Below are 22,793 nucleotides of genomic sequence, written 5' to 3'. Positions count from 1 at the left end.
CACAGATGCACAGTTACAACATAACACAAGTTTATGACTCAACTGTCAGGTTTGATCAATTAGCAAATGTGCTATATATATATATATCATGTAATAGGTTCACATTTAACTGGTATTTTTATTTTTATATCAGTGAAGACTGAAGTCTGGCCCTGGCTGAGCTATAATTTCTCAAAATTCCCTAGGGCTTGAAATGGGGAGAGTTTTTGTGCGAAATTCCCAGGGTTTTTCTTTTCAATGCAGAGCTTAACCCTTCGAAATGTGAGCAAACTGATGGAAAGAAGGCAATGAGAAACAAAGAAGAAACTACTCTAAAATAAGCAAGAAATTAGAAAAATTTACAAGAAAGTTGGGTGAAAATTAGCAAAAGAAATAAGTGATTAAATGAATAATAATATTTTTTCAAAAAAAGGAAATGATCAGGGGAAAGTGCTTAAAAATGATCAGGATTCTGTAACCCAATTTCACAAATATAGCTACAATACTTAGTTAATTAGCAATTTTTTTTCATTGAAATTTGGGTTTTTAATTGGACTCTTGCCCAAAACTGCTGCCATGGTTCAGAATCAGGTCTAGCTTGGACTGAAACTATGTAGATTTTGGCCTGATTTTTCAAGCCCAAACAAAGCTTACAATGATGCAGTCGTTTACTTAAGTTTCTTTTTAGGAAATTACATACACTTACATGCATTTCCGGAGACTTATTTGAACCCTAATCGATAATTGCCCAACACCCCAGACTCTTAACCTAACCCCAACCCTAACCACTGACCCAAAAATCAGCTTTTTCCAAGTTGGAGACATACTTCTTGTCCCCAATTGGACAAGTCATCTCCAGTTAACTGGTCTGGAGTCTGGTGTGTCCCTGATAGCTTAGGTCACACCCACATACACATACATGTATATGCACACACATTCACTGTTCTTTATTGTTCGGCCTTGTGTTCAGACTCTCACAGCCAGGCTTCATTAGTCTCTGTGTGCGTTTGTTGTCTGTGCTGATTTTCCTATCATACCACTAAGAGCACTTCCCAAAGCCAACAATACAGCCACCAGAACTCCCACAGTCCCCAGTCTCCCCAGAGCTGCGGTGCCCAGCGCCGCTGCCCCCAGTGCGCCGGCTCCGATAGGTGCTGCTGCTGCGGTGACGGTCTCCATGCCGATTCCTTTAATTAGCTCTGGCCCCGTGAGAAGGCCCCTCCGAAGATTCACCTGAGTGTGGAACGGGCTCTTTGGTGCACCCAGAACAAATGCCCCCGCTGCAACAAGGGTGATTGTAATAAGTTCTGATGTTGTGGGCAGAGTTGCTTTCAGTGCGACACCCCGAACTGCCAAAATTGCACCACAAACAACTGAACTTATAAGTGCTAAGGCTGAATTTCTAGACCCGAATGCCTGTTTTGTTGCAACACTTGCAGCTCCGAGGGACACCCCTGCAGCTGTGGCTGCTCCTAATGTCCCCCCCATGCTGCTTCGGGGCCCTAGAGCGGAGCTCGACTGCAGAATGGCTCTCAGGGCAAGTGATGATAATATTGCAGCTCCCACAGAGACCTTTGCAGCCACTTCTGGCCCCAATCCAACTGTGGCCACTGTTCCCAGACCGGCTCCTAGCAGCCCTGCAGACAGAAACGCCACCCAGAGGACCGACTGCAGCATCAATATCACCTCCGCTTCTGAACCTTCTCCTGCTTCACCTGCTCCTAAACCTACTACAAATCCCAGTATCCCCACCAAAACAGAGTAAAAGAATATCCGCTCTAAAAGTTTGCACTCAGTTTTTGGTCTTTGTGTCAACCTCTCTGTCAGAGCCTTTCGAAGGGCGCAAAGCACAGAGATGGTCACTCCCATGACGAAAAGTCCAACCATAACGCCCATTCTCCCGTACATGACACTGAGGTAGAGCGTGGTGAAGATGATTAAAAGGGCGGTGGTCATGTCGTTAATGTTGGAGTATGAGTAGACTACAAGGACTAGAATGCCTTGGGCTGCAATGTAGATCCACGGTGGAAGGATTCCCGCTAACACTCCAGTAGTGACAGCACCTGCCACCACAGAGGCTCCCGTCGCAGCCTCCACTAACCACTGCAGCCTCGCTCCAACTTTGATGCACAGCTTCATCATCAGGGCAGCGAGGAGGAAACCACTTCCCAGAGAGAAGAGCACCGAGGTGAACACGAGGCATGCTGTTACTACGCCGACACCCGTGGAGCCGGCTCGTCCAGCAGCCAGAGTTGCAGCAGTCAGCAGGACGCCGTCTTCAGTCAGTGTGGGGTCAACTGCAAATAATGCAGCTTCGCCAAAAGCAAAACCAGCTGCTGCGCTTTGCAGGATCGTCTTCACCACACCAAAAACACCTAAGAGGGGTAAAGACACGATTATAGCCTACAAAAAAAAATTCTACCAGTCACCACAGGTTTAGAGTAACTATTAGTTAACGCTCATGTTGTCCTTGGGGTCAATCTGACCTACCATACTTATGTAAACGAGGTCTATTGGCCCTAAATTCCAAAACGAAGGGAAAAATGTGTAGTAATAGGTTGCATTGACAATTTATACAATATGCTTTAGTCAAAACAGGGCGGGACAAAGGAGAGGACAAAAGAGAACAAAAGGTGTACGGCAATCTGGAGGACATTACGAGGGACACTGCATCTAACGAGGCATAATTTTACACATAATGTTCAGTTTACTCTTAAAAGGCAGCTTTGGTACTTTTCAGCCTGGATGCCATTTCCCATGTTTTCGTGTCTTGCTCTTACTGTTTGACCTTTTTTGTCAATTTTTCCCTTGAATTAAAATATTTGTGCCTGTGCTTTGTAAAGCACTTTGTAAATTACAGTTCTTTAAAATAAAATTCTAGAAAAAAAATATTTATTATGTTAAAGCATCAATAATAATAGTAATGTAACTACCAATGTGGTATAAAGCTGAAAGAGTGATCCTGCATTAGGAGTGCTTTTATTTTAAGTATATTTCCAAAATACATCTACATTTATTGGCTCAGTTTTGAATGCAGGATCTTTACTTGTCATTGTGTTCAATACAGGTTTCAAGGTAATCCCTTGAAACCTGGATTATCATCAGTTTTCTTGTGCTGTATTCAGGCACCTTTCACAAGTATTTGACCCTTTGACGACTGAGCAAATTTCAGTTTGATTACTTTGAAAAAATATGGGGAAAAAGGCAATGACCAACATGGCAAGAAAAGTACCACCAACTGCAAGAAATGAGCAAAAGGTGGTGAGAAAATTATATAAAAATAGGGTTAAGTAAAGAATCTGAATACTTGTGTGTACAGACTGCTCTGCTGCTGTTTCTGTCACTTTAACAGAAAAGTGAAACCACCTGAAAGGGTCCATGCTGAAACTCAAAACCAGGAAGTCTGTCTGAACTACGAAAAAACAACAAACATTTCAACAGACCATCTCACTACCTGCACACCTGAGTCAGATCAGTTGATTCTCTGCAAAAATAGTGTGTGTGCTCTCTCTGTACTCTGGTATACACAGGTATACAGGTATCACAACTGTAACTCTGTGATCTGTCTGCAGCTTTGAGATTCTGCTCAGAGATCAACTCTGCTCATAGAAATGAGAGCAGCTGCATGGATATGATGTTTAAATCTCAATTTTAACACTTAGTTCATAATAATATTATATGTTTTTCTTTTGCTGAGTATTGCTAAAGTCTTCTTACCATTGCTGGTTTGTGCCATGGCTCCCTCTGGCTCATTGTGCATGAGCTCACTGGCTCCTCCTTTTCCTGTTTGGTGTCACTTTTCACCAACAGAGGGCAGAAAGTACCTGAAAAAACATGAGTGTGTATCAGTGCAGTGTGACATCCTCTGATTAATCTATTCTGCTTGCTGTCAGTTCGTATTCTCTATAAAACATACTTTATAATAAATACAGTAAACGCAGAGAGACTGCCCACCAACATATAAAAGTGTAAATTGAATAATTTTAACAACTCACCAGCTTTGCAGGTTTTGCTGAGGTTTAAGAAATGAATCCTTTTGTTGTGGGTTTCTTTTTTATATATATAAAAATTCAAAACACAAAAAACAATGAAAGCAATAAGCTTCCCTTTTTTTCTTTGTTTTGTTTTGTTTTGTTTTACATTGGGGGATGCAATATTGCCATATATTTCATCGTTAATGTACAAAACTCATTTGCACTGTGCATTTTCCTACATAAATATGCCTCTCATGAGGACTGTGCTCAAATATTTGGGGGAGCAGGTGCTAAAGCTGAAAAAGAGCACCCCACTCATAATCATTTCAAAAAAAAAAAAAAAAAAGTTGTAGAAAGTAGCACTACTTATTACCTACTTATATATTTATTTGTTTCAGTATCAATACACCCAGTGGTCAACAAAATAAACAAACAAATAAAAATGGAAACTTAAAAAAATTCATACAAAAATGTTTTGCAAAAAGCATGCACTCAGAGTCAGAAGCCAAAAAAGGCAGATGCCTGAGCACCACCTGGGGCCTATTTGTGCGTTCATGTGCCTTCTTTTTTATTATCAGCAACAAAAATGTACCTTATAAAATACCTTATTTTTAATGCAGATAAAAGTTAATCATTGTGGTAGCCTACAACGTTCTACTAAAGCACCATTTTAAAGGATTCGTAAGCTGTAAGTAATGGCTTTGTGTTATTCTGGAGGGGGATTTTACACGACCGGGCAACTCTAAAGTTTTTTCATTGATGGCTTATTATAACTGATCTATAAAGGTTTAGAAAATAGTCATAAATAATTAGTCATAAATAAATCCATACAGTTTCTAGACACCTAGTAAATGCTGCCTTATCAGAAAGAAAAACCCGCATTTCTTTTTAGAAAACCATATCAAAGGTAAATGTAGCTGTTTGTGAAGGAAAGCTATTCGCAAAATAGGGAAAGGAGTGATTGAAGTGAAGGAACCAAGGCGAGTAAAATAAGTAATTGTACGCGGCCCGGGTCTTTCCCTGTAACTTCCTGGTCTGTGGTCAGCTGACTGAGCTGCTGTCATGTGACTGTCGTTTCTCTTTCCATTGGAGCGGCTCAGTTTGTTTCTTTACACTCGGTCGGAGCAGAGCGGTTGTTATTTACCACCGGGTTTGTTCAAAGGTCGGAGTGAAGCCAGAAGAAGAAGAAGAAGAAGAAGAAGAAGAAGAAGAATTAGAAATAGAGGAAGAAAAGGAGCAAGAAGATCGGAGATTCAGAGTTGAGGAGACTTGAGGGCGTCCTCTTCCGTCTTCCTTCCCCCAAAACACAGCAGATTACTGAATTTCAGTAAGTAAGTTTATATTTTCGCGTTGTTTGTTGTGTAAATTCTATGTATTGTATTCTGATCTTATGGTACAGTGGTTTTATTATGTCTTTGCATGTGAAGCACTTGGTGCATGTAATTTATTTGTTGTAAACCACTTTGGGCTGCATTTTTTTGTATGAAAGGTGCTATAGACTACAAATAAAGTTCATTATTATTACAAATGTATGCAATTAAAAGTGTATGTGTATTCTGTCCTATGAAATTCCTCCGTTTTGGCAAATATTAGATATTGCATGAAGAAACTACAGTTCAGTGCCAGGTATCCACCTATATATTTGCAGTAAAAGATGATCATTTATGTTATGCATGTTTATTTCCTCATGTATTCTTTTTGCCATGTTGCAATAACTGAATATGTGTAATAAAAACTGCTGCATGTAGTCAGCTGATAGCTTTTATAATAGCGTCTGATGAGAGAAGTCACCTGGCAGGTTGTTGCTGCCGCAGTCACACCCAGTCAGGTGACTCAGGAGGTGAGTGTGTGTGAGAGATATCCGTCATCTCTCACACACACTGACAGTGTTCACAGGGTGGCTGTCACAGGTGTCATCCGGCATTCAACACCAATTCAGCTGAGTGTTTTCTCCTCTGCAGGAATGCATTTGACTGTGCTTCTGTTTGCATCGGCGCTCTCTGTGGCCACCTTCGCCTTGGACAATGGGGTGATGAGGACCCCTCCGATGGGCTGGTTGGCATGGGAACGATTCCGCTGTGACATCGACTGTGAACACGACCCCAAGAACTGCATCAGGCAAGAAATAAATCTGTGATCTCACTTAAATTTTTTTTTCAGCAGGTATTGTTGCTTTTTTTTTAAAAAAGAAGAATTGTCTTGGTATAAACTTTGCTGTGAGAGATATTAATTATTGAAATAAAAATTACTAATATAATATACACAGTAAGTTCTGTGTCACCAACATTTCAAATGATAAAATTGCACTTTTCGAACAAACCTCTCTGAACTGGGCTTTTATGTGATGTCACAAGTCATACTCAATATCTAACGTTGATTTAGGTTTGCTTACTGATTTTGAAATCAAGCCAACAAGAGAGATGATTCGTGACAATGTTAGGTGTGTTAATTAACTACCAAAATCCTGTTAAAGTGTAAGTATAGATATGAAGCTCTAGAAACCAAAACATGTGTTAAAAATGTGCGTTTTTAATTTTTTATCTTAGAATTTGTATTGTTTAACCATTGCACCTGAGCAAATTGGCGTGATTTTTTTCCAAAATATATGTGAAGAAGGCAATGAGCAACTTAAGAAATGAAATTTAAGGAAATGACCTGAAACAGATTGTTTTTTTTCTAACACAATAGAACTTAAGAACCTCTTTTTTTTACTGTTTCGTATCAATCGGACAATATCAGATTTATTCTATTTTTATTTTTTTTGTGGATAGCGATTAAAAAAAAACAAAAAACAATAAGTTGATTGTAGTGAATTTCCATAATCGGGAAAATCCTAAATATGTGCAGCAGCACCCAAAGAGACCGCACAGCAACCAACAATAAAAGAGACTCTGCAAAGACAGGCTGCATATGCTCCAACCTCTGAGACACATCCTAATCATTGCATTGGTATATTTTACATCGAAAGCTATGATGCTATTTCAAATAATTTAAAAAACTGGCTTTTTAAAATTGTTAATGATTTTGTGGGAAAATGTGGCTCACAAGAGTTTCATGACTGGAAATGTTCATCATGTCCCATGCCTACTAGAGCAGTTATCTTGATGATGTTGATGATGAAATGGAAACACTGGGACGTTTCTGTGTTTCCTCCAGTGAGAATCTGTTCATCGACATGGCGGACAGACTCTCGGAGGACGGCTGGAGGGAACTTGGATATGTGTATGTGAACATAGACGACTGCTGGTCCTCCATGCAGAGGGACGAGAAGGGACGGCTGCAGGCGGACCCTAAAAGGTACTGATGGTATATACAGCACACACACACACACACACACACACACACACACACACACACACACAGTGTGCAAACATTAATCTGTAACTTTTAAGCCTTTAAGTCAATAAAACAGTTAACAAGGTGATCACAGTGTGACAGTCATGCAGTCATATGACAGAAAAAACATACGTAGTCAGTAGTTTCTCTGTGTGTGGTTTATATTGTGTGATATGCAGCATCAGCATAAAGTGATAAAGACGCAGCTGGAATTTGGAAGTGAAAGGAGTGAAGAACAAATCCAAGCACACTGACGAAATCACACTGTGGTTATTATCTTAAATAAACAGCCGTAGATTTTTCAGACTTTCACTGCAAACATACGGAGTGCTGCAGAGATGAAACACATTCACAGTGTTATTTTGTGAGATTTTGGGCCTTTCCTAAACCACCTACTATACCTACACCCTCTCCTAACCCACTCCCACTTCATTTTTCAGGTTCATGCAGTGTCCACCACATTAAGTACCATCCCAAACCAAGCAGCTGGGTTTTAGAAAAGGCTATAAAACCCTCCAACAGCGAGCCTGCGTCAATGTTTTCATTTGATTTCACTTTATTTAAAAAAAAAAATCTGAAATTTGTCTTGTCTTGTCACTAGAGAAGCGTTGGGTACGTTTTATTTCTATTGATTTAGGCTAGCAGCACTGACAGATCTAATGCACAAATACACATGAAGGACAAAATATCAGAGTAAGTTTAATTTTTCTCTCCAGTTAAGCAAAAGGGGAGCGCAGAGGACTGATCCTTGATTTAATGGGTTGTCTGTCTCTGCAGTGTCCACTTTGGTGTAACATTAAAAACTGCTCTGCTTCAGGTTCCCTGGAGGTATCCCTAAACTGGCACGCTACTTGCACGACAGGGGGCTCAAGCTGGGGATCTATGGGGACATGGGCACACACACATGCGGAGGTTACCCCGGCACACCACTGGACAAGATCGAGATAGACGCTCAGACCTTCGCCGACTGGGAGGTGGATATGTTTAAATTTGACGGCTGTTATTCTAACGCCACAGAGCAGGCGCAGGGTAAGACAGGAAGACATGACTTTCACATTGTGGTTATTGAAAAGCTGCTGACTTAATTTGACACTTGGTTCCTCTTTTGGACAGGTTATCCTCTGATGTCAAAGGCTTTAAATGCTACTGGCCGTCCTATTGGCTACTCCTGCAGTTGGCCTGCCTATCAGGGTGGCCTGCCACCGAAGGTACAATAAGGATGTCTTTAAGTTTATGTCATCCACCTGAAGCTTTAGGACTCACAGTTTAACATTATTCATGTCTTTCAAAACATGTTTCTCTTCGTGGATGTAGACTCTTGTGAGAATTATGTTCAAATAATTAAAATGTATATACTTTTTTTGTGAAACTGATTTATGTTTCAGGTAAACTACACTCAGCTGGGGGAAATCTGCAACCTGTGGCGTAACTATGGCGACATCCAGGACTCTTGGGACAGTGTCCTGAATATTGCTGACTGGTTCTTCAGTAATCAGGATGTCCTGATACCTGCAGCCGGACCTGGACGGTGGAATGACCCTGATATGGTCTGTTTAACTGAGATAATTACTGACATTATACTCTCATATTCACTGTTTACAAGTTACCATATAACCTGTTAAAGAAACAGCCTCTTCATTAGTTAAAAAAGTGCTGCAGTTATGAGATCTTGAGTCATCCTCTTTGTATGACTTTGACCTTTTCAGCTCATCATTGGCGACTTTGGCCTCAGCATGGACCAGTCTCGGTCTCAGATGGCTCTGTGGGCGATCATGGCTGCTCCTCTTTTCATGTCCAATGACCTGCGCACCATCAGCAGCGGAGCCCGCAGCATCCTGCAGAACAAAATGGCCATTACCATCAACCAGGACCCCTTGGGAATCCAGGGAAGGCGCATTTTAAAGGTGACACACTTTGACATGTGCATGGGTCTTGCACGTAATCAAGATGAAAAAATAAACAAATATTAGCTGACTCTGTGCTTCTGTTCTCACATATACATGTTTTCTCATTCTCTGTGTCACTATTAACATTTTCTTGTCCATTTCTTTCTGCCAGGAAAAGAGTGGCATTGAAGTCTACTGGCGCCCCTTGTCAAAAAATGCCAGTGCACTGGTATTCTTCAGTCGTCGCACTGACATGCCATACCGCTACCAGACTAACCTCAAAAAACTTAACTACACCACCGGCAGCTACAAGGTATGTCTTTCCAGACGGTCTTTTAAAGTCAGGCAGGCAATGCATCATCTCTGATCCAACCATGTCTCCTCAATCGAAATCTGTATCGGTTGTCTGTTGTACGCACTCATTCAGCCATTTCCACCTCCAAAGATTACATTACGCTTAAAGCACACAGGAGTAAAGCCCTCTCACCATCATTAATGGAGTTCCACAGGGGCCTATTGTAGGTCCCTTGCAATTTACATATAAAAAAAACATTTTTTTCCTTATCACAAGTTCAACATCAATTTTTATGCAGATGATGCAATTTTATATGCCAAGGGTACCATCTCATCCAAGCTCTGACTTCCCAATCATCACTTTGTTTTCATAGACTTGTTTTTAAATGCAGATGAGACCAACTACATGGTATTTTTCAATTTGACTACTCTCCCTAGCTGAGAGTACCCTTAGAAACTGTACGTTACTCCTAAAACCTAGATTGGTTTTGCATATCCACCAAAGACAGTCCTCTTAAATGTAGGCAAAGTTTTTACTGGATGGTAATAGCCATCCACTGCACTATGCAGCTCTCGCTGTATTTTCTCTTTCCTGATGATGCAGAGGAACGTCTGCACCTTTATGCATTGAGTTCTTGTCAAGCAAGAGTGACGGTTATCTCTTGATTAATCAGTGGATTGCAGAGTTGTGTGTGTGTGTGTGTGTGTGTGTGTGTGTGTGTGTGTGTGTGTGTGTGTTTAGCTGCACCTTTTAGTATCGGATCAGTATCTCAAGGTACCTCAAGACGGATGACAAAAAAAAAGCACACGAAGAGGAAAAGTTCTTTTGGTACAATCCACATGATTTGACTATGGATACGCAAAATAACAAACTCAGTTAAATTGAACCAGACTGCTTGTAGGAAACAAGGATTCAGACTATCCTGCCAATAAATCTTTCAACTGAGCCCATATCACTTTTGATTGCAGCACAGTTTGCAAACCAAATGCACATAAATATTGCAGGAGAAACACTCACTTTTTCTCTTTCTCCCCTCCCTCAGATCTATGATGTCTTCACTGATCAGACCATGATGCAGAAAGACTCCACTGACTTTGTGGTATCAGTGAACCCCACAGGTGTGGTCATGTGGTACGTGTCTGCACCCGCCAAACTGAACCTCCGCCAGTTCTTTAAAGGCGGCAGATTACAGGGATTCGCCTATGACGATGATGAAAACGCCATCCCTCGTGTTTTCCTCTGATCACTGACTGACTTCATCATCGAATAATCACATCACAGTTTCTGCCTCAGTGCAGTGGCTCCTGATGAACTGACAACACCTCACACCACAGCGTTTGGTGCTCAAAGGACTTATTTCTCGATTTAGCCACAAAGTGCAGATGATGAGCTCTAAATTGAGTCATTGTAAAAAGATGGCACTGTCTGTTCTGACGAATAAAATCACTTTAAGCTCAGGGACAACCATTTTGCATCTGGATATGTCACGATTTTGAAATTCTTCATGTAATCATTTTCTCAAATTCTGCTCCAACAGAACTCGCCAAGGATGAAAAACTGATTGTAGATCAGCGCTATGACTCAGAAGTCTCTGCTTTTAATAAAAAATATATTTTAAAGAAACAGGATAGTATGTGTTTATAAGGAATACTATGCAGGAATTCGGCTACTGAGTACCGCAGCGAAACTGGAGGTGAAAGCCAACGGCAGCATTGTCTGCTTTGCATTTTGGCTCACTCTGTTTATATTTGTGTCCGCTCTTGGATGCAAGCTGCTTACAGTCTGTCACCTGCTCTCTACCCGAACCTCACCCTGCTGTGCCCAACAACTTCTTTACAAAAAAAAAAGTAGAAGTAGAAACAGATGGCAGAGTCACAGCAAACTGCTGGTGGGTCATAAGTGATGATTGAGAGGGATTACTTTGTCATGAGTCTATACATTTTTTTTCTTTTGGGAAAATCCTGCATATTAAACCTTGGAGCTGTCCCAAAAAGCACAAAGAAAGATGATAAAGGCCTCTGCACTGCTACTTTTTCTGAATGTTTACATTTAAATGCTTTGTTAAAGGTGCAGTCGGTGATTCTTTTCTAATACACTTTTTGTCTAATTCAGCAAACATCTCCTCACAGTCCGCTAGCTGCGCAGCCCTGGCTCTGTAAATGGGAAACAAAGTGGCTTGAAATGGGTGTTTATGCACAGGACAGAGGGGTAGCTATGTGTTTATAAAGAGAAATGCGGTGGGAAAAAGAGGGACAGTAAATCTGGCAGAGTTCACATGTTTGGATGTTGAGTTCAAATATCAACAATCTTTCTCCGGGATCGCTGATTTCACCTCAAAAGGAGAATTGTTTTAGTTGTTTAAGAAATGTTTTTATAAGAAATGATTCTGTGAATTATATGTTTTTGCCTTCACTATAATAAATCATTTGCTTTTCAATCAGGCACAGTTGTTTCATTTAGTTTAGAATAATTTAGCAGTGCTCATTTTAATAATAAATAACTGCATCTGACTAAAAATATTACTCTCAGATCACATTTATTTTTCAGGTTTTTGAAGATAGATCTTGTTAAAGCGTACATCTACCCATGGACGGAAGGCTTGTGCTCGTTATGGTCAGAGATGTAAACATTTACGACGTCCTCCTCAGCAAAGTTGTAACTTTAGATTAGTGGTTGTAGTATGACAGACAGAAAATACTTCTTACATGAAACAGCACACAATAAGGTCTGTGGATTATCTTGAGTAACTGAATCATGATTTCTGGAAAGACATTGCTGTTGAGTTTTTCAAATGTTTTTTTCTTTTGGTGTCATGTAGTTCCATTATATGTGAGAGAAGGCAGACATCTCTACGGCTGATATCTCAAACACTCAGCAACTTGAACCAAAGCAATCTAGATTGGTGAATACACTACAGGTAAGAGGAAAAATCTGTATTTTTGATATTGGGGTGAACTGACCCTTTAACACTCCTTATGTGGCCAAATGCATGTGTTACTGGAGAAGCTTAAACCTCAAAACTTGGCCCAATAAAACTGAAGGAGCCTGTTGAGTCTACGTGAGGCTTAAAAAGTTCACACAAACACATGAAAATACTGCACTTTCAGCAGAAGTAGCCCCACATAGGGTTTGACTGACATAGTTTCAGTTCAGCTTCTAATAACTTTCTAAGTTCATACATTCCTAAAATGGTAAGAGGCTGTTATTGACTTTTAGTGCTCACTTCCGAATTGCTAAGGAAGTCTCTCAGTTATGGTGATATTTGTTTTGTATTTGACACGTTTAATATTATCAGCATAAAATTAGACAAACCTGGTTGTGTTTGTTTCACAGTGGGAATTCAAACAATATCCTGTCAATTACTGCTTTATTTTTTGGTTTAGTTCTAAACTCACGCCCGCTTTACATTTTCCTACTGTAAACTGGATTTTGATTGTCAGTAACTTGCTGTTTTGTAATAGATTTATGATTCATGAAGATGCGTTCAGTGTCTAACAAACAGCCCATTAGACATAACGGCCTCTGGGGAGTTGCTGATTATGGCTGTGGGTCTTCAACCTTGTCACACATGTCTGAGAGTGCTTAAAAGACTTAACTCTTTGAAATTTGGACTGACATCACTGTTTTGCACTGCATTGAGACCCCTCTCACAAGTATTTAAACCTTTCAACCCTTTGAAGCAAATTGGTTTGATATCCTTTTTAAAAACAAGAGAAAAAGGCAACAAGGAACTTGGCAAGAAATGTCACACAAATTGCAAGACTTTTTTTTTTTAATAGGATTTTTTTGCAGAGAAGAATATAATTCTAATTTTTTAAGAGAATTATTTTCATGTTAAGCATTTTTTTTTTACAGATCATTTTCTTGTTCTTTGTTTTGGTTTTTCTTTTTCAAATTTTTAGATAATTTTCTTGTATTTTTTTCTAATCATTTTAGTAATTTCCAGGTAATTTCCTCTTATGTTGATCATTGCTGTCTTCCCATGTTTTAAAAAGAAATCAAACCAGTTTGCCCAGGTTTCAGAGTTAAGTCCAAAATCTGAGACACATCCATATTTAGCCAGTAGAGGTCGGCGCTGCTCTTCAGGCTGCGCGGACGTGACAACAGCGGCCTTCGACTTCCATCCACTGCCAAAAAATGCACCTGCTGAAGAGCACAAGGACAGTCAGCCGATTCGGCTCAGTGCTTTATCTCTCTGTTATGATTTAGTTTCCTCCGGTATCACCCTCTCCCATCTGACATTAACAACAATGTATACACTTTTTATACTGTACTTTGTCCTTCATGCCTCTCCTGTATCCATCATCTATCAATTCCTCATTGTATTTATTCTACCTCATCTTCATTTCTCCCTTCCCTCCTCCTCCTCGTCTCCTTCTTAATCCTGTGCACATTATCACCTCTGACCTTGGCCTCAAAGCCCCGTGTTTACACACAGTCTCAAGATACTGGAGTGGTCACATGAGTGTGTGCATTGGCATGCACGCTACTGCATGTGCGTACGTATGACATGAGTAAACTTGCACAAACATGCGTGCACAAATATCCTTGTAGGTCATTTCAGGCCAGATCAGCTGTGTGTGTACGTGTGCGTTTGTGTGTGTGTGGGAAAGACTATCTTTGCCTTCTTTTCTATCCCTTTCAGTCGTCTCAGATATCCGTTGGCTGGACGAACACGACACATCCCTCACTGTCAAGGTCCCCGCCGCTTGGGAGCATGACGTGGGAGAGGGGAAAAAGAGAGGACAGAATTTAAAGAAAGGAGGAAGAAGGGGCGGTCAAAAGTCTATTAGAAGGTGTAAATGAGCAAAGGAAAGGGGGGAGTGTGAGAGATGAGAGAGTGTGAGGGAACAAGTGAGGGAGGGGGGTGAGACGAGGAGCAAGAGCGTTCCTGCCGATGCTCACGTAGGCGCACAGCTGCAGAGAGGCGCAGTTGCCACTCTCGTCTTTGTACCCCCCCCCCTCCCCAACACCAGCACCCCTGATTCGAAAGCAGGGGTTGACCCCTCCTTTCTCCAGGCAAACACACACGTTGTTGTCACGCTGCTGGTCACACTTTCAGCCTCGCGCCTCTAAAATCCAAGCCAGAGAAAGGGGCACCAGGGTGGAGAGGATGCACACAAGATTTTGCATATAGGTCAGAATATAAGCATGCTCTCAGAGGAGGCTGCACACGCGCAAAACCTCCAAGGTGCTGCCACAGAAAAAGAAATGCAACTAAGCTGTGTCTCTATTCTGTCTGTCTTGGTAATTCCTGGTTGTGCATTGTGACAGAGACAGCAGTTTCGGAGAAACTTAGTATCATTCTTGCAGATACATTCAGTTTTGCAAGCATGTCAGTGGCATCATTTGTTACATGCACACAAACACAAACACTGGCACTGTCCTCCACACCTCATCTAAATGACAGCTACACTCCCTCTTGGCGCCGCCTGTCTCAGTACTGAGTTATGACATCACAATCTAAAGGTCTGATCCAAGTGGCAATCTCCGAGGCTGAAAAATTAAGCCAATGCTCAAATGCCAAAAACTGCAGTTCACTGAATGGCCACTTGAGGCTGGTTTCAAAACAGAGTCAGTCCCCGCAGCCCTCTGTGTTAAAATGTCCAACTTCACAGCAGAAATGAACATGTTTACAGCCTGGTACAAAAACGGTTTTGGTTGTTGAAGCTAATTTTTTGATTCATTGACTGTATTAGGGGTGAATATTTATAAAACTCACCACTGTAAATTCTACTAAGGCTTAAAGTTACGCATATATTAGGGTGGGTTGCATTGAGTGACAGGTGGCCTTGTGAGGCTTAGCTACAGTCTGTGAGTCAGATTCACCCTCTCGTCCAAATATGGTCACTTCTGCCCCCCCAGTACAAGAATGCGACAGCTAAAATGCCACACTCGTAACCAGTGGGTGATGTCAAGGTAGCGCCATTATTTCACACTGTCTATACACCAGTGATACTCAACTTTTAGGCCCAAATCTGGCCAGCTGTAGAGTGCAGAGTGGCCAATCGACCATTTTCTGATTAGAAATAAAAAATAAATTAATGTTTTTGTACTCTGAACGTAAACAAGGTGCCAGAGTATGTAAAAAGCACCAGAACAGATCTGTTTTATTTAAAGGAAAAAACACCCGACAAGTCTGGGCTAAGCCCCAAATACCCTCAAATCCTAGAAACACCCCTGCACATTGCCAATGTCAAAAAGTTGAAAACAGGTAATTAATTTATACGTACTGATAAATATTATTTATGTTTAGTTTAAGTTTATTAACCGGCCCCAGGCCCTCTGTTATTTTGCGACAGTGGCCCCTGGGCAAAGCAAGTTGAGTATTCCTGGCATGGCAAACACACCATCTCTATCTCTTTGAGGTAACTTTTGTGTCTTTTTTTTCATTTTATGTTTTGCATCTCTTCCTGGTTTGTATTGGTAAATTTGAGTAACATTTTTCAGATGAAGGCCAGGGGGCCTGACACTTTGGGCCCCTGAGTCTCTGATAAGCCATTTGGAGTAATCCATTCATGATCCCTGGTGCATATTGTTATCTCATCCTAATGTTAAAGTACCCTTCCTCTTTGAACACCAAAGGCTCTAAAACCTTCAATTTTATGGCATTAAATGTCCTCACATGACTCTCCTTTCTCATTTTGATTAGTACTGATATTGTTGCACTTAAAACTGTGAGACTTGTGTACTGTTAGAGAGTAGTGTCTTTGATAAAATGTGAGGCATTTCATCTTTGCTCATTTCTCTCTCTTTATGTTTTTTGACAAATGTCACAATTAGCTCCACTGACAACTAAGCATCTTATTCCTATTTTTTCCGCATGCAGGAGAGGCGGTGAGTAAAAACTGACAGGGTTGTGCTTGCACATTTATAAAAGTCTGCATGAGACACAGTGAGACAGGGAAAAGCAGTAAGGTCTGTCCCCAAAGAATACTAAATCTGCCATGCGACACTGAGCTGATACTGACAACATTACAAAACCCCAGAGGAAGAGAAACAAGTCAGCTACCCTATGAGTTAAAAAAGGAAAGGAAAAATAGTCTTCTATGTGCAGGAAGATGTCTTGAGTGGTTACTTGACTGAGGAAGAAGCATGGACAGATTATAAAACAATGGGCACAGATATGCAAAGGTTTGAGGTTCTTCGGAGTAATTTTGTGTCTCTTTGTGCTCTTTTTGAGTCTCCGTCTTGCCAGAAATGTGACATTTTGCAGCTGAAGGCCAGGTGTCAGCATTTCAATAGTGCACTGTAATTCTTTGGCATGGTGTTGTGCTATCAAACTGCTGCCCAGACTTCACCGGCCTTTTCTTGTGACCAGAACGAGGCGCACCTGTGCAGTAACGATGCAGTTTAATCAGCGCCTTGATACGCCACACCTGTCAGGTGGATGGATTATCTTGGAAAAGGAGAAGTGCTCACTTCTCCTCACTTTCGAGTGAAGGAATATATCTACTGAGTGCAAAAGAATGACCTCCTTTCAGACATCTTTAACCTAAAGAAAAATGTGTTTAAATTTTTATTCAGTTAAATGATATGTCATAATGTTAAATCTGCATAAGGAATATACATGAGTTGCTGAATGCAAAGCAAAATAATACAAAATGTCAAGTTTAGCTATAAAATTTATATTAAAGATTTAACATTTAGATTCAGCCTAAAGTTAAGATTTGACATTTAAATGTAATTTTTAGATTTAACATTTAGATTTAATGTTTAGACTCAGAATTAGTATTTAGATTTAACATTTGTATTAAATATTAAGATTAAGATCCAATATTTAGTTTTTAAAGGTTAGATTTTAACATTTCCCTTTAGATTTTATATCTAGATTGAACATTTAGCTTTGTTAAGATTTTACATGCAGCTTTAACATTTAGATGAAGATTTAATGATTAGATTCAACATATAACATTTACATTTAACATTTACCTTTTTTTTTTTACAAGAAAACATATTGTTAACCATAACATGTCACATGTTTTGCATGAATATTTGCCTTGAAGAAGAAAATTGAATTGTGAGGAAAGTGAGCTGAATCCAAAATATGTCCACTAGAAATTTGTAAGTGAATGTTTACATTTGGCGTCCCATAAGGCAATAGCTCATATTGGTATAAAATAGAAAAACGTGTTTTTCCCATTCCCATTCAGGAGAGGCTCCAGACAAACGGCGTTTATAAATGTTGATAATATGTTGGTGGTCATGGATATTACGTATTGGAGTTTTTATTTAGGCGATGCTCCCCTTTAAGCACTGATTCATCATTTTCTCTGGGTGTAGAACTCTGCAATCGATCCAGACTCAGGTTTTATATTAAGCAAACATGGACGATCTCCAAGGTGTTACTTAACAGGTTCTTCTCTGTTGCATCCCGCTCTCGCATGTCAAAGTGCGGCCTTGACGTCTTTTCCCTCCTACTTTTACTTGCTCATGCATTAGGAAAAGATCAGACAGCTCCTCCTCCGGCTGACGTCACACACTTCTCTGTTGGACTCTGTGACCCACAAAGCAAAGGACAGTGTTCTCACTGCAGACAGAGTGATTCTTCCTTTAATCCAAAGTACTAGACCATTAAATTTATTTGGGGTTTGGACTCCGGACGTCTGCTGGAGGTCGCTCTGTCCTGTCCTGCCCTATAGCCTGTCAGAGCAGAGGATGTCCTGCTGGCTGTATGGAGATGTTGTTTCAGCTGGAGTGTGTCTGGATATATGTGCTGAACATGTAAAGCCAGGAGATTGTGGAGAGACATGTGCATGTGGGACACGGTTACTGATTCATCTATTTCTGATTAAAACCTACTTGACGTCATCTTTTCATGAGCTGGCAGTTTCCAGGTTTTGAAATACTTCTGTGGTTGCAGTTTTTTTATGAATGAATGTCTGGATTCGTCCACCAGTGGCTGCTGTTGACTCAGTAAAAACAGACGCGCCTGGTAACTGTTTCCACGACGCTGCTGTGTACGAGGCAGGCTGCACGTTGCTGAGGCGTTGAGTTCGCATGGCAACTGGCCAAGCTGTCAGCTGCCTGCTTACTGGCAGCCTGTGTGGGTCAAAGTCAGAGACTGCAGCCAATACTGCTCTCTCGCTCATACACAGACGCTTTGACGACACACACACACACACACACACACACACACACACACACACACACACACTCTGTCATGGTCTCATTTTTTCCCTATAAGTCCTATATTTCTATTTCTTGGCTTTGCACACCCACTCACACACACTTATTTTCTCCTTTCTCTCCTAAATCCTCTCTGATCTGGGAACTGTAACCACATGTACCTCCACGCAGACGTACTGTACATCTGCAAGAGTGTGTGTGGTCATCCCATTCCCTCACTGTATTCTTCTGTTCCACTGTATTCTCTGTCTTGAGGTTTTCCATGTCAGATCCTGAAGCCTTTTCTGGGCAGCTGAACAAAACCCCTTCTTCCCTTTCACTGGCTGGAGCAGAGCGCAGCCAACACAGCAGCAGGATTTGGCCCTAAACTGGCTTCAAGGAGAATGGTTGGAAAGGCCTGGAAAGAGCAGGTGGAGTTCTTTGGCAAGTTGCGGGTATGCGTGTGTGTGTGTGTGTTAAGGGTCACACTAATAGAAACTTGTCAGATTTCCAGCAGGTATTTGATACACAGTCACACAGCAACAACGAGGGTAACACGATGCCATTTGAGTCGCTGCTGATAAAGCATCTATTTTTGGGTAAAGCTCCATAATGACACATAGCATGATGCGGTAGAAACTTTGACTGACATTAGTTTGCAAAAAGGAGTCATGTGTCGGGGCAGGAAATAAAAATAGAGACGTGATCGGTCAACAATGCTTTTTGTAACCTTCAGTGCAGCCTGTGAACAACCATGTGCAGGATTTTCTCGGCTATTTTTGTTTGTGTCTATAGGCTTCTCTTTTTTTTATTGGACTGTTTTCTTGTGGTTACCGGTCGGCATGACTGTCATCTCTTCTTTCTTAGGCTCTATGTCTGTCACCGAGACCACTTTCACCTGCCGACCTGTCAATCTGTCGTTTGTTCTTACAGTAGCACTGTCATTAAGTGTGTTTGTCAAGTGCCCTGATGAGGAGGTCAAAGCGCGTCAATGATGTTTTAATTTAGAACAATGAAATCACCATGGTTTGATATTTGCTCCTTTCAGCAGAGCAAAATTCTACAATGTCAAAGTCCTGCACAGTAGTTGTTTTGTAGCTTATTAGCCATGCCAACAGGCTTGGGCAATATCACAGTATTACGATATACTAGGGTGTTTAGAAATCTGGAAGGTATGCTTTTCAATACCGTCATAAATACAGATGCTCCTCTTTCTATTAAACTCATTGTATGTAGTGCACAGCATGCACCTGCAGAGCTCAGTCTCCAGTCTCATCAGTCTTCTGTGACCAAGAAAAAGTTGAATTTAAAAGGTATACAGTTGTATTTCTATGTGTAATAGGAAAGTAGATGTGAGAATATTGCTTTTCTTAACATTTTGTGGGTTTCTATTGTGTATGTTTGTCTGAAAAGCTGAAAGTAAGTACTGGGGTTGTACTGGGGTGTCAATCAATCACATTCAAACATCACATTCAGATGGGAAGCAAACACCAAACTGCTGCATGAAAGTCTGGGGTTTGTTGGACCCATCTACTGCCAATGCCCTTATATTATGTTGTTACTGGCTGCATTTCAGCCTAACGCTGCTCTGTTGCATATCATGCATACGCACCAAGTTCTGTCCAGCCACGATGCCATCATATACTAACAACGCAATCGGTTCTGTATGGCCGTCCTGGGATGTATCATATGGACATGAAAGGTGCCTGTTGTTGTTGGGATTTAGCATTGTGTTTATTCATTCATTTTGCTTTCTAAAAATTTCATAGTTGTCACACAACTGCTTTTTTAAAATTCTACTGAGTAAAAACATCATCATTTACAACAAATGGAAAACAAATTTGCTTGAGGGGAAGACGTAATATTAATGGTCACATAATGTTCCACAACCAAGTCATTGTTTAATGAGTTTTTGTCAGTAAAATCTTAATGGCTTCACCGCATTTGATTATGTAAGAGGACAAAATATTCCTAAAGCTGGAACATTGTGTTAATATGAATTAGACAATGAAGTCCTGACTTTATTACTCTGCTTGGCATCAGTTCATACACACACAAACTGCTATTAAAGATCCTTACTACTCTGTTCATTTGGATACATGACAACGTGAATCATACTGTCTCACGACAAATACGCCCCCACCCCCCTCTCTCCACCTTTCTTTCATAGACATACTTCTCCCGAGGTGACTGTGTCTCCTTTATGTAAAAACTTTGTGTCAGGTAGGTCAGTCACAGCTTGTGAAGACTGCACTGCCCCACCACCCCCTCACCACCCCCCTCCAGGTCCTTAAATCCATGTCATTTGGCTCACTGTTGGCTGGAAAAGATCAAACAGCACATGTGAGGCTGACCTTCAGCCCAGCGTCCCCGCCGCCTGCGTATATCTCAGCAGGCATAGTGCGTCTAAACATTAACTCTGGGGACTGGGCACAGTTTAGTCTAATGGAGCTGGTGTGTGTGTATATATGAGTGTGTGGTCTTAATCGTCTGTTGTGTAAGTCTAAATGAAGACGTCTGAAAAGATATAAAGAGAGATGTTTTTACATTTCTGTGTTTTTGCAGTCAGAGTGCAGAGACAGACGCAGGGAGAAGATAATCCATAATCTCTGTCATAATCACTGAGTTGGTGAGAAACAGAGTTCAGGGTGCAGAAAGCACCTGCTGTACTGACGCAGCCCGACCAGAGTCCTCCTCGCACTGCTGGGGCTGATGTGCACTTGCACCAGGGAGCCCACCTGTGCTGCAACGCTCACATCCACATGATGCCACCTGCAGCTGGGAGGGGGGGGGCTTTTTTTCTTTCCACCAGTCAGTGTAGTTCACAGTCTCAGAGCTGACCATTATGAGTCCATTATGAGCACAGTTGAGGCTTTGTGCGCGACAAAGAAAAGAGCTACTTGTCAAAATGGTGATGTAAAAGTCCCCTGCCCCGTGTCACAGTGTCAGGAGAGATTTTGGGTCAAGTTGTAGTTATGTGTGAACGTTGTCACGTACGATGTTGTAAATGACTCACGGTGGCACGATTTGAGGCAGATACACAACCAGATTTGCTTTATCTGCCTGCTCTACTTGTTCGATGACTGCTGCTTGCCAGAAGAAGTGAAAGTACACTGATAAATAATTTGCAGGATTGTTACACTTTGTCAAGGCAGAAGCAGCACTCTGGAACATAATTACTATCTTAACTTGCGTGCAACCTAAGATTGACCCTTCTAAAACTCGGCAAATTGGCTTGATTTCTTTCAAAAACATGGATAGAAGGCAATGAGCAACTTAAGAAGAAATAACGAAAAAAAAACCCAGAAAGAAATTAGTAATAAATACAAAAAAATCCTGTGAAAGAAATTAGAGCAATTGGTACAGGTTTTAAAGCTGTAAACATTGGGGATTAAATGCGGCACAACAATCACACTAAAGCTTCTAAATATATTTTGTTATTATATTGTTTTATTATATAAATGTATGCAGATAGATTCCACTCAATATTATTTGTGTGAATAGATCAACAATCAGTGTATTAAGGTGTGATCTGTAAATACAAAACACCATCTGCTAATAAATAAATTGAATATTTTGCAGATATAAAATGGATCTGCCAGTACACAAACAAATTCCACAAATAAAAAAATATCTGTGAATAATATTTTTTTATTTAAAAATGAATGCAAAAAATTTGTGCTTCTGGATTTGCATTTTTGTATTATGCATATTTTTATTTTTTGAATTCATTTGTGTATTTGCAGACCTGTTTTATAATTATAGAATATTTGTGTGAGTTTACAAATGTTTTTTGTATTTGTGGAAGAGTTGTTATATTTACAGATGACACATTTACACACTAACTGTCTCACACAAATGATATTGAGACAAATCTGGCTGCATATAAATTCAACAGGGTGCATTGATATGACCTCCAAGGTCATTTGCATTTGCCCCATAACCACTGGGGGGCGGTAGGGTATTGCCTGACCTATGACGGGGGATCTGATCCCCAATAACTCAGGTGCTTCCCCCCTCAGAACCCGCAGAGCTACACCTCCGCTGACTGAATGACCCAAAGCTTCATGAATGAACGGCATTTGGAGTCACATCACTTTTAGCTGACCTTGTCCCCAATGCCCTGCACATGTGAATCACAGTGGAAACTCAATCCATTACAACAATAACAGCGATCATTTTGTCTTCTTTTCCCCTCCGCCATGTTGTTGCAAA

At 40.8% G+C, this 22,793-nt stretch overlaps 2 protein-coding genes across 3 annotated transcripts; one reads left to right on the top strand and one right to left on the bottom strand.

Annotated features, from left to right (window-relative positions):
- Positions 1-13: 13 nt before the first annotated feature.
- On the bottom strand, positions 14-3,757 carry LOC121955927 (uncharacterized). The gene is made up of 2 exons (XM_042504018.2): positions 3,697-3,757; positions 14-2,354 (listed from the first exon to the last, which is right to left on the bottom strand). The coding sequence occupies exons 1-2, from the start codon at positions 3,737-3,739 to the stop codon at positions 970-972; spliced, it is 1,428 nt and encodes a 475-aa protein (XP_042359952.2). The 5' UTR covers positions 3,740-3,757; the 3' UTR covers positions 14-969.
- A 1,281-nt stretch (positions 3,758-5,038) lies between these two features.
- Positions 5,039-11,912, top strand: LOC121955894 (alpha-N-acetylgalactosaminidase-like). 2 transcript variants are annotated; one of them, XM_042503979.2, is made up of 9 exons: positions 5,039-5,284; positions 5,915-6,071; positions 7,110-7,250; positions 8,107-8,318; positions 8,403-8,497; positions 8,675-8,836; positions 8,996-9,193; positions 9,348-9,488; positions 10,513-11,912. In XM_042503979.2, the coding sequence occupies exons 2-9, from the start codon at positions 5,917-5,919 to the stop codon at positions 10,711-10,713; spliced, it is 1,305 nt and encodes a 434-aa protein (XP_042359913.1). In that variant the 5' UTR covers positions 5,039-5,284; positions 5,915-5,916; the 3' UTR covers positions 10,714-11,912. The 2 variants fall into 2 exon arrangements, with proteins under 2 accessions (XP_042359913.1, XP_042359912.1); XM_042503978.2 differs by having other exon boundaries at positions 5,041-5,280.
- Positions 11,913-22,793: the final 10,881 nt, after the last annotated feature.

This window comes from Plectropomus leopardus, chromosome 16 (genome assembly GCF_026936395.1).
Source record: "Plectropomus leopardus strain MGB_pleo_1.0 chromosome 16, ASM2693639v1, whole genome shotgun sequence".
NCBI lineage: Eukaryota > Metazoa > Chordata > Actinopteri > Perciformes > Serranidae > Plectropomus > Plectropomus leopardus.
The sequence above is the reverse complement of the archived record's forward strand: the minus strand, read 5'-3'. Positions and strand labels throughout refer to the sequence as shown.

Excerpts from the sequence above, each read along its gene's own strand:
- LOC121955927 (XM_042504018.2), bottom strand. The coding sequence starts at position 3,739 with ATGCACAATGAGCCAGAGGGAGCCATGGCACAAACCAGCAATG. Across the intron at positions 2,355-3,696 it reads CATGGCACAAACCAGCAATG|GTGTTTTTGGTGTGGTGAAG; the intron begins GTAAGAAGACTT and ends TACCCCTCTTAG.
- LOC121955894 (XM_042503979.2), top strand. The coding sequence starts at position 5,917 with ATGCATTTGACTGTGCTTCTGTTTGCATCGGCGCTCTCTGTGGCCACC. Across the intron at positions 7,251-8,106 it reads CTGCAGGCGGACCCTAAAAG|GTTCCCTGGAGGTATCCCTA; the intron begins GTACTGATGGTA and ends GCTCTGCTTCAG. Across the intron at positions 8,498-8,674 it reads AGGGTGGCCTGCCACCGAAG|GTAAACTACACTCAGCTGGG; the intron begins GTACAATAAGGA and ends TTTATGTTTCAG.